Source organism: Anolis sagrei, chromosome 12 (genome assembly GCF_037176765.1).
Source record: "Anolis sagrei isolate rAnoSag1 chromosome 12, rAnoSag1.mat, whole genome shotgun sequence".
Lineage (NCBI taxonomy): Eukaryota > Metazoa > Chordata > Lepidosauria > Squamata > Dactyloidae > Anolis > Anolis sagrei.
In genome coordinates this window covers 13667002-13678067 of record NC_090032.1, presented here as the reverse complement: position 1 = coordinate 13678067, position 11066 = coordinate 13667002, and the positions used below count along the sequence as shown (strand labels likewise).

At 43.3% G+C, this 11066-nt stretch overlaps 1 protein-coding gene across 1 annotated transcript in view; it reads left to right on the top strand.

Annotated features, from left to right (window-relative positions):
- Positions 1–2266: 2266 nt before the first annotated feature.
- PCP4L1 (Purkinje cell protein 4 like 1) overlaps positions 2267–11066 on the top strand; it is a 48785-nt gene continuing 39985 nt past the window's right edge. Inside the window, exon 1 of the mRNA XM_060758642.2 lies at positions 2267–2468. Coding sequence (XP_060614625.2) covers positions 2460–2468 — 9 coding nt within the window. The 5' untranslated portion in view covers positions 2267–2459. The remainder of the gene's footprint in view (positions 2469–11066) is intronic.

The window sequence follows — 11066 nt, the reverse complement described above, 5'->3', positions numbered from 1 at the left end:
TCAAAATGGCCAAGGACCTTTATATCTTAGGGACCGCCTCATTCCTTTTCCCCATCAGTGGTTACCTCGATCCACCCAGGAAAATCTCCTATACATACCGGGTCCTAGGGAGGCACATTTGGAAGCTACAAGGCGTAGATCTTTTTCGATCTATGCTCCAATTCTGTGGAACTCATTGCCTCCATACATTAGAGTAATGTCGGAGTTGCAACCTTTTGCAAAAGCGCTCAAGACTTGGCTGTTTGGCTGTGCATTTAAGTAAAAAAAGGTAAAGGTAGTCCCCTGACATTAAGTCCAGTCATGTCTGACTCTGGGGTGTGGTGCTCATCTCCATTTCTAAGCCGAAGAGCCAGCGTTGTCCGTAGACACCTCCAACGTCATGTGGCCGGCATGACTGCATGGAGCGCTGTTACCTTCCCGCCAGAACGGTACCTATTGATCTACTCACATTTGCATATTTTCGAACTGCTAGGTTGGCAGAAGCTAGGGCTGACAGCGGAAGCTCACACCGCTCCCCAGAATCGAACCTGCGACCTTTCGATCAACAAGCTCAGCAGCTCAGTGCTTTAACCCACTGCGCCACCGGGGGCTCCTGTGCATTTAAGTAACCGGATCAAATTTTGCCATAGTCACTGCTGAATGTTTTTATGTTGAATGTTTTATGTTGAATGTTTTTATATTGAATGTTTTATATTGTGTATAAACTGTTTTAAATTGTAAGTCGCTCGGAGCACCTTGGTGGAGAGCGACTAATTAAGAAATAAAGTGATGATGATGATGATGATGAAAAATAGCCATGTGTGTCAGTGCTGACACACGTGTCATAGGTTCACCATCACGGCTCTAGAACATGGTCATACAGCCCGGAAAAAAAACCTTTTTCCTACCTCCAACAGACCTCACTACCTCTGAGGATGCTTGCCATAGATGCAGGCGAAACGTCAGGAGAGAATGCCTCTAGAACATGGTCATACAGCCCGGAAAAAAACCCATTTTCCTCGTTCCAACCGACCAACCGTCAGGAGAGAATGCCTCTAGACCATGGCCATGCAGCACTACTTCCAACAGACCTTACTACCTCTGAGGATGCTTGCCATAGATGCAGGCGAAACGTCAGGAGAGAATGCCTCTAGACCATGGCCATACAGCCCTAGTTCCAACAGACCTCACTGCCTCTGAGGATGCTTGCCATAGATGCAGGCGAAACGTCAGGAGAGAATGCCTCTAGAACATGGCCAAACAGCCCTAGTTCCAACAGACCTCACTACTTCTGAGGATGCTTGCCATAGATGCAGGCGAAACGTCAGGAGAGAATGCCTCTAGAACATGGCCATACAGCCCGGAAAAAAACCTTTTTCCTAGTTCCAACCGACCTCACTACCTCTGAGGATGCTTGCCATAGATGCAGGAGAAACGTCAGGAGAGAATGCCTCTAGAACATGGCCATACAGCCCGGAAAAAACCCTTTTTCCTAGTTCCAACAGACCTCACTACCTCTGAGGATGCTTGCCATAGATGCAGGCGAAACGTCAGGAGAGAATGCCTCTAGAACATGGCCATACAGCCCGGAAAAAACCCTTTTTCCTAGTTCCAACAGACCTCACTACCTCTGAGGATGCTTGCCATAGATGCAGGAGAAACGTCAGGAGAGAATGCCTCTAGAACATGGCCATACAGCTCGAAAAAAACCCTTTTTCCTAGTTCCAACCGAACTCATTACCTCTGAGTATGCTTGCCATAGATGCAGGCGAAACGTCAGGAGAGAATGCCTCTAGACCATGGCCATACAGCTCGAAAAAAACCCTTTTTCCTAGTTCCAACCGAACTCATTACCTCTGAGTATGCTTGCCATAGATGCAGGCGAAACGTCAGGAGAGAATGCCTCTAGACCATGGTCATACAGCCCGGAAAAAAACCTTTTTCCTAGTTCCAACCGAACTCATTACCTCTGAGGATGCTTGCCATAGATGCAGGCGAAACGTCAGGAGAGAATGCCTCTAGACCATGGCCATACAGCCCGAAAAAACCTACAACAACCTATTTATTTACTTACTTATTTATTTATTCTGTCCCTGGAGGACTGAATTTTTTTTCAATATTTCCAGTTGGAAATATTCTTAAGAAACCAACCAAGTGGCATCTCTTCCTCCAGCTCCGAAAAGCATCTGTTTACTACCGCCAAACCGACCGTATTAACCCAATTTGCAAATGCAGCAGAAGCTTTGCATCTCTCCCATTGGCTGCCTGCAAGTGCCATTCAAAGTGCCGGGCATCTTTTGAGTCCAGCAGTGTGCTATAGGGATAGAGAGACAGATAGAGCTCTCTCTCTCTCAGTGCCAGTGAGCTGGAGAAAGGAGAGGGAAGCCGTGGAGCGTGTGTGCGTGAGCGCATATGAGAAGGAGAAGACCACAGAGCATCTTTCTCAGAGCATCCCTTGGGTACCAACCCCGGCAGTCGCCATGAGCAAGGTGAGAGGGATGCAGGGATCCAGGGGGAAAGGATGGAGGGAGAGATGGATGGGGAAAGAGGGGGACTTTGGGGTGCGCATGATGCATGCTGCGAGGGAATCCTCTGCCTCTGCCACTGCCGCCTTGGCGCCTTCCTCTGCGCTTCCCATCCTCAGTGTGGCAGTGAAGCGCAGTGGTGATGCCAAAGGATCCAGAGCTGCTTGCGGTGGGGAAACCTATGCGTCAGACGGAGAGACAGACTGCTGCTTAATTGTATAATGTGGGGGAGGAAGAAGAGGAGGAAGGCTTTGGAGAGGGCTCTGGTTGCGGTGCGGTCCCACCGCCGTGTCCCATCGTCTTCCCACATCCGGCACCTGCCTCCTTTTGTGTCATTATGGCACATAGACACTAAGCCACATTGAAAGATGGGGATGGCTATGGGAGAGAGGTCATAAAATAATAATACTGATGATTGGTTGTTGTAGGTTTTTTCGGGCTGTATGGCCATGGTCTAGAGGCATTCTCTCCTGACGTTTCGCCTGCATCTGTGGCAAGCATCCTCAGAGGTGTTGAGGTTGCTTGCCATAGATGCAGGCGAAACGTCAGGAGAGAATGCCTCTAGACCATGGCCGTACAGCCCTAGTTCCAACAGACCTCACTACCTCTGAGGATGCTTGCCATAGATGCAGGCGAAACGTCAGGAGAGAATGCCTCTAGACCATGGCCGTACAGCACTAGTTCCAACAGACCTCACTACCTCTGAGGATGCTTGCCATAGATGCAGGCGAAATGTCAGGAGAGAATGCCTCTAGACCATGGCCATACAGCACTAGTTCCAACAGACCACACTAGCTCTGAGGATGCTTGCCATAGATGCAGGCGAAACTTCAGGAGAGAATGCCTCTAGAACATGGCCGTACAACCCTAGTTCCAACAGACCTCACTAGCTCTGAGGATGCTTGCCATAGATGCAGGCGAAACGTCAGGAGAGAATGCCTCTAGACCGTGGCCATACAGCCCTAGTTCCAACAGACCTCACTACCTCTGAGGATGCTTGCCATAGATGCAGGCGAAACGTCAGGAGAGAATGCCTCTAGACCATGGACAAACAACCCCAGTTCCAACAGACCTCACTACCTCTGAGGATGCTTGCCATAGATGCAGGCGAAACGTCAGGAGGGAATGCCTCTAGACCATGGCCGTACAACCCTAGTTCCAACAGACCTTACTACCTCTGAGGATGCTTGCCATAGATGCAGGCGAAACGTCAGGAGAGAATGCCTCTAGACCATGGCCATCCAGCCCGAAAAAACCTACAACAACCAGTGATTCCAGCTATGAAAGCCTTCGACAATACAAATACTGATGATAATAATAATTCACTGATAGCTGATGCATCACACAGTCCTAGATGCTTGGGAAGTGTCCGACGAGTGATCCAATGCGTATCTAATAATGATAATAACAATAATAATAAATTTATTTAATAATTATAATTTACAATATTATGATCATGATGATGATAATAATAATATAAAAATAATTCACAGCTAGCCGAAACATCACACAGTCCTAGACATGTGATCCAATACAACAAGCCAGCATAGTGATCTTGTTTGCTGTGTACTAATCTTGTTGTGTATCTAATAATAATAATAATAATAATAATAATAATAATAATTCACCGATAGCCGATGCATCACATAGTCCTAGATGCTTGGGAAGTGTCCGACGTGTGATCCAATGTGTATCTAATAATGATAATAACAATAATAATAAATTTATTTAATAATTATAATGTATAATATTATGATGATGGTGATGATGATGATAATAATAATAATAATAATAATAATAATAATAATAATATAAAAATAATTCACAGATAGCCGAAACATCACACAGTCCTAGACGCTTGGGAAATGTCCGACGTGTGATCCAATACAACAAGCCAGCATAGTGATCTTGTTTGCTAATCTTGTTGTGTATCTAATAATCTTGTTGTGTATCTAATAATAATAATAATAATAATAATAATAATAATAATAATTCACAGATAGCCGGAACATCACACAGTCCTAGATGCTTGGGAAGTGTCCGACGTGTGATCCAATGTGTATCTAATAACAACAACAACAAAAATAATAAATTTATTTAATAATAATAATAATAATTTATAATATTATAATGGTGATGATAATAATACACCGATAGCCGAAACATCACACAGTCCTAGACGCTTGGGAAGTGTCCGACGTGTGATCCGATGTGTATCTAATAATAATAACAACAATAAATTTATTTAATAATAATAATAATTTATAATATGATGATGATGATGATGATGATGATGATGATGATAATTCACAGATAGCTGAAACATCACACAGTCCTAGATGCTTGGGAAGTGTCCGACATGTGATCCAATGTGTATCTAATAACAACAACAATAATAAATTTATTTAATAATAATAATAATAATAATTTATAATATTATAATGATGATGATAATAATTCACAGATAGCCGAAACATCACACAGTCCTAGATGCTTGGGAAGTGTCTGACGTGTGATCCAATACAACAAGCCAGCATAGTGATCTTGTTTGCTGTGTACTAATCTTGTTGTGTATCTAATAATAATAATAATAATAATTCACCGATAGCCAATGCATCACATAGTCCTAGATGCTTGGGAAATGTCCGACGTGTGATCCAATGTGTATCTAATAATGATAATAACAATAATAATAAATTTATTTAATAATTATAATTTATAATTTTATGATGATGATGATGATGATGATAATAATAATAATAATAATAATAATTCACCAATAGCTGATACATCAAACAGTCCTAGATGCTTGGGAAGTGTCCGACGTGTGATCCAATGTGTATCTAATAATAATAACAACAATAAATTTATTTAATAATAATAATAATTTATAATATTATGATGATGATGATAATTCACAGATAGCCGAAACATCACACAGTCCTAGACGCTTGGAAAGTGTCCGACGTGTGATCCAATGTGTATCTAATAATAATAACAACAACAATAATAAATTTATTTAATAATAATAATAATTTATAATATGATGATGATGATGATATTTCACAGATAGCCGAAACATTATACAGTCCTAGATACTTGGGAAGTGTCCGACGTGTGATCCAATACAACAAGCCAGCATAGTGATCTTGTTTGCTGTGTACTAATCTTGTTGTGTATCTAATAATAATAATAATAATAATAATAATAATAATAATAATTCACCGATAGCCGAAACATCACACAGTCCTAGATGCTTGGGAAGTGTCCGACGTGTGATCCAATGTGTATCTAACAACAACAACAACAACAACAATAATTTTTTAATAATAATAATTTATAATATTATAATGATGATGATGATGATTATGATGATGATAATAATTCACCAATAGCCGATACATCACACAGTCCTAGACACTTGGGAAGTGTCTGACGTGTGATTCAATACAACAAGCCAGCACAGTGATCTTGTTTGCTGTGTACTAATCTTGTTGTGTATCTAATAATAATAATAATAATAATAATAATAATAATATATTTAATAATAATAATTTATAATATTGTAATAATGATGATGATAACAATATTATTATTAATAATAAATTTATTTAATAATAATAATTTATATTATAATGATGATGATGATAATAATAATAATAATAATAATAATAAAAATAATTCACAGATAGCCGATACATCACACAGTCCTAGACACTTGGGAAGTGCCCGACGTGTGATCCAATACAACAAGCCAGCATAGTGATCTTGTTTGCTGTGTACTAATCTTATCGTGTATCTAATAATAATAATAATAATAATAATAATAATAATAAATATATTATTAAATAATAATTCATTTAATAATAATACTAATAATTTATATTATTATTATTATTATTATTATTATTATTATTTATCAGGTTGTGAGTTTTCCGGGCTGTATGGCCATGTTCCAGAGTGCCAAGTTTGGTTCAGTTCAACCGTTAGTGGAATTCAGGATGCTCTTTGATTGTAGGTAAACTATAAATCCCAGCAACTACAACTCACAAATGTCAAGGTCAATTTCCCCAAAACTCCCCCAGTGTTCATATTTGGGCATATTGAATATTCATGCCAAAATTGGTCCAGATCCATCATTGGTTGAGTCCACAGTGCTTTCAGGATGTAGATGAACTACTACTCCCATCAAACCCTTCCAGTATTTTCTGTTTGCCGTGGTAGTTCTGTGCTCCAAGTTTGGTTCAGTTCCATCGTTGGTGGAGTTCAGAATGCTCTTTGATTGTAGGAAAACTATAAATCCCAGCAACTACAACTCCCAAATGTCAAGGTCTATTTTCTCCAAACTCCACCAGTATTCACATTTGGGCATATTGAATATTCATGCCAAAATTGGTCCAGATCCATCACTGCCAAGTTTGGTTCAGTTCTACCATTGGTGGAGTTCAGGATGCTCTTTGCTTGTAGGTAAACTATAAATCCCAACAACTACAATTCCCAAATATCAAGATCCATTTTCCCCAAACTCCACCAGTGTTCACATTTGGGCATATTGATATTCATACCAAAATTAGTCCAGATCCATCATTGTTTGAGTCCACAGTGCTTTCTGGATGTAGGTGAACTATAATTCCCAAACTCAAGGTCAACACCCATCAAATCCTTCAAGTATTTTCTGTTGGTAGTAGTAGTTCTGTGCACCAAGTTTGGTTCAGTTCCATCGTTGATGGAGTTCAGAATGCTCTTCGATTGTAGGCGAACTATAAATCCCAGCAAGTACATCTTCCAAATGTCAAGGTCTATTTTCTCCAAACTCCACCAGTGTTCATATTTGGGCATATGGAGTATTCATGCCAAGTTTGATCCAGATCCATCATTTTTTGAGTCCACATTGTTCTCTCGATGTGGGTGAACTACAACTCCCAAACTCAAGGTCAATGCCAGTATTTTTTGTTGGTTATGGGAGTTCTGTGTGCCAAGTTTGGTTCAGTTCTACCATTGGTGGAGTTCAGGATGCTCTTGTCAAAGTCTATCTTCCCCAATCTCCACCAGTGTTCACATCTGGACATATTGAGTATCTGTGTCAAGGTTGGTTCAGATCAGGCCCGTAGCCAGGATTTCGTTTCGGGGGGGGGGGGGGGGTTGGGGGGGGGGCTGAGTTTTTTGGGGGGGCTGAGTCTGAGTGAAAGAGGGTCTAGCCTAGCAAACCTTTTGTATCGTTACCCCAATACCCCCATGCATATGGGATATATTGAGTATGGTGATCAGATCATGATATGAATAAACATAACAGTTTAAATAATGCACCAGTAAGGCCTTCTCACGAACCACCATGAGAATTTGGGGGGGGGGGGGGGGCTGAAGGTTCAGATCCACAATTGTTTGAGTCCACAGTGCTCTCTGGATGTAGGTGAACTACAACTCCCAAACTCAAGATTAATGCCATTAGTTTCTGTTGGTTATGGGAATTCTGTGTGCCAAGTTTGGTTCAGTTCTACCGTTGGGGGAGTTCAGGATGCTCTTTGATTGTAGGTAAACTATAAATCCCAGCAACTACATCTCCCAAATGTCAAGGTCTATTTTCCCTATGAATATTCATGCTAAGTTTGGTCCAGATTCATCATTGTTTGAGTCCAAAGTGCTCTCTGGATCTAGGTGAACTACAACTCCCAAACTCAAGATCAATGCCCATCAAACCCTTCCAGTATTTTCTGTTGGTCATGGTAGTTCTGTGCGCCAAGTTTGGTTCAGTTCCATCGTTGGTGGAGTTCAGAATGCTCTTTGATCGTAGGCGAACGATAAATCCCAGAAACTACAACTCCCAAGTGACAAAATCAATCCCCTGCCAACCCCGCCCGTTTCAACGTGTCAGGTACTGATCCAGTGAATGAAAATACATCCTGCATCCCAGATATTTACGTGACGATTCATAACAGTAGCAAAATTATAGTTGGGGGTCAACACAACATGGGGAACCGTATTAAGGGGTCGTGGCATTAGGAAGATTGGGAAGCACTGGGTTAAGTGGAGAGAGTGTGCATGTCTGTGCTTTCGTGAGAGGTAAGAGGGCACGACTAATCCGCAAGGGCCACATTCTGGGGTTAAGCCCAGATATGCATCCATCCATGCCTCGCTCCCTGCCCTCCGTTCTCTGCCCGCTGATTAAAAGACCCGAGGCACGTATTAGATCCTCTTGTGTGTGTCTTGCCCCAGTTTTGAGTGGAGGGGGTCATGGTTTGAGCAATGCTTTGTGGACAAAAGGGATGTATAGTTTACATTTGTTCAATGCAGTCGCTGCACAAAATGGAGAAATCATCCTTGTATGAATTTGCCCAAAGAAGGATGACAGCTCCATCGAAGAAAAGGAGGACGACAGCCAGACAAAAGAAGACTCCATTGGACACTTAGGCTTGGAAGGAATCCCCAAAGGCCATCCAGTCCAATCCCATTCGGACAGACAGGAAGGCACCATCAAAGCTCTCCCGACAGATGGTCATCCAGCCTCGGCTTAACAACCTCCAGAGACAAAAGACGACTCCTCTGCACTCCAAGGCAATTTATATTCCACTTGGCTTGGGAGGGATCCCCAAAGACCATCCAGTACAATCCCATTCGGACAGACAGGAAGGCACCATCAAAGCTCTCCCGACAGATGGTCATCCAGCCTCGGCTTAACAACCTCCAGAGACAAAAGACGACTCCTCTGCACTCCAAGGCAATTTATATTCCACTTGGCTTGGGAGGGATCCCCAAAGACCATCCAGTACAATCCCATTCGGACAGGCAGGAAGGTACCATCAAAGCCCTCCTGACAGATGGCCATCCAGCTTCTTCTTCTACCTAAACATCTCCAGAGAAGGAAGGAGACACCACTAGACACTTAAAGATCTCCAGAGAAGGAAGGAGACACTACTAGTCTAGCCTATATCCCACTAGGCTTGGGAGGGATCTCCAACGGCCATCCAGTCCTATCCCATTCTGCCAGGCAGGAAGGCACCATCAAAGCTCTCCGAACAGATGGCCATCCAGTCTCCAGAGAAGGAAGGAGACTCCACTGGACTCCAAAGCAATCTATATCCCACTAGGCTTGGAAGTGATCCCCAAAGGCCATCCAGTCCAATCCCATTCTACTAGGAAGGAAGGCACAATCAGAGCCCTCCCGACAGATGGTCATCCAGCCTCAGCTTAACAACCTCCAGAGACAAAAGAATACTCCTCTGTGCTCCAAGGCACTTTATATTCCACTTGGCTTGGGAGGGATCCACAAAGGCCATCCAGTCCAATCCCATTCGGACAGGCAGGAAGGCACCATCAAAGCCCTCCCGACAGATGGTCATCCAGCCTCAGCTTAACAACCTCCAGAGACAAAAGACGACTCCTCTGCACTCCAAGGCAATTTATATTCCACTTGGCTTGGAAGGGATCCCCAAAGGCCATCCAGTACAATCCCATTTGGACAGGCAGGAAGGTACCATCAAAGCCCTCCTGACAGATGGTCATCCAGCCTCAGCTTAACAACCTCCAGAGACAAAAGACGACTCCTCTGCACTCCAAGGCAATTTATATTCCACTAGGCTTGAGAGGGATCCCCAAAGGCCATCCAGTCCAATCCCATTTGGACAGGCAGGAAGGTACCATCAAAGCCCTCCCGACAGATGGTCATCCAGCCTCAGCTTAACAACCTCCAGAGACAAAAGATGACTCCTCTGCACTCCAAGGCAATTTATATTCCACTAGGCTTGAGAGGGATCCCCAAAGGCCATCCAGTACAATCCCATTTGGACAGGCAGGAAGGTACCATCAAAGCCCTCCTGACAGATGGCCATCCAGCTTTTTCTTCTACCTAAACATCTCCAGAGAAGGAAGGAGACACTACTAGTCTAGCCTATATCCCACTAGGCTTGGGTTGGATCTCCAACGGCCATCCAGTCCAATCCCATTCTGCCAGGCAGGAAGGCACCATCAAAGCTCTCCGAACAGATGGCCATCCAGTCTCCAGAGAAGGAAGGAGACTCCACTGGACTCCAAAGCAATCTATATCCCACTAGGCTTGGAAGTGATCCCCAAAGGCCATCCAGTCCAATCCCATTCAGACAGGCAGGAAGGCACCATCAAAGCCCTCCCGACAGATGGTCATCCAGCCTCAGCTTAACAACCTCCAGAGACAAAAGACGACTCCTCTGCACTCCAAGGCAATTTATATTCTACTAGGCTTGAGAGGGATCCCCAAACGCCATCCAGTCCAACCCCATTCGGACAGGCAGGAAGGCACCATCAAAGCCCTCCTGACAGATGGCCATCCAGCTTCTTCTTCTACCTAAACATCTCCAGAGAAGGAAGGAGACACCACTAGACACTTAAAGATCTCCAGAGAAGGAAGGAGACACTACTAGTCTAGCCTATATCCCACTAGGCTTGGGAGGGATCTCCAACGGCCATCCAGTCCAATCCCATTCTGCCATGCAGGAAGGCACCATCAAAGCTCTCCGAACAGATGGCCATCCAGTCTCCAGAGAAGGGAGGAGACTCCACTGGACTCCAAAGCAATCTATATCTCACTAG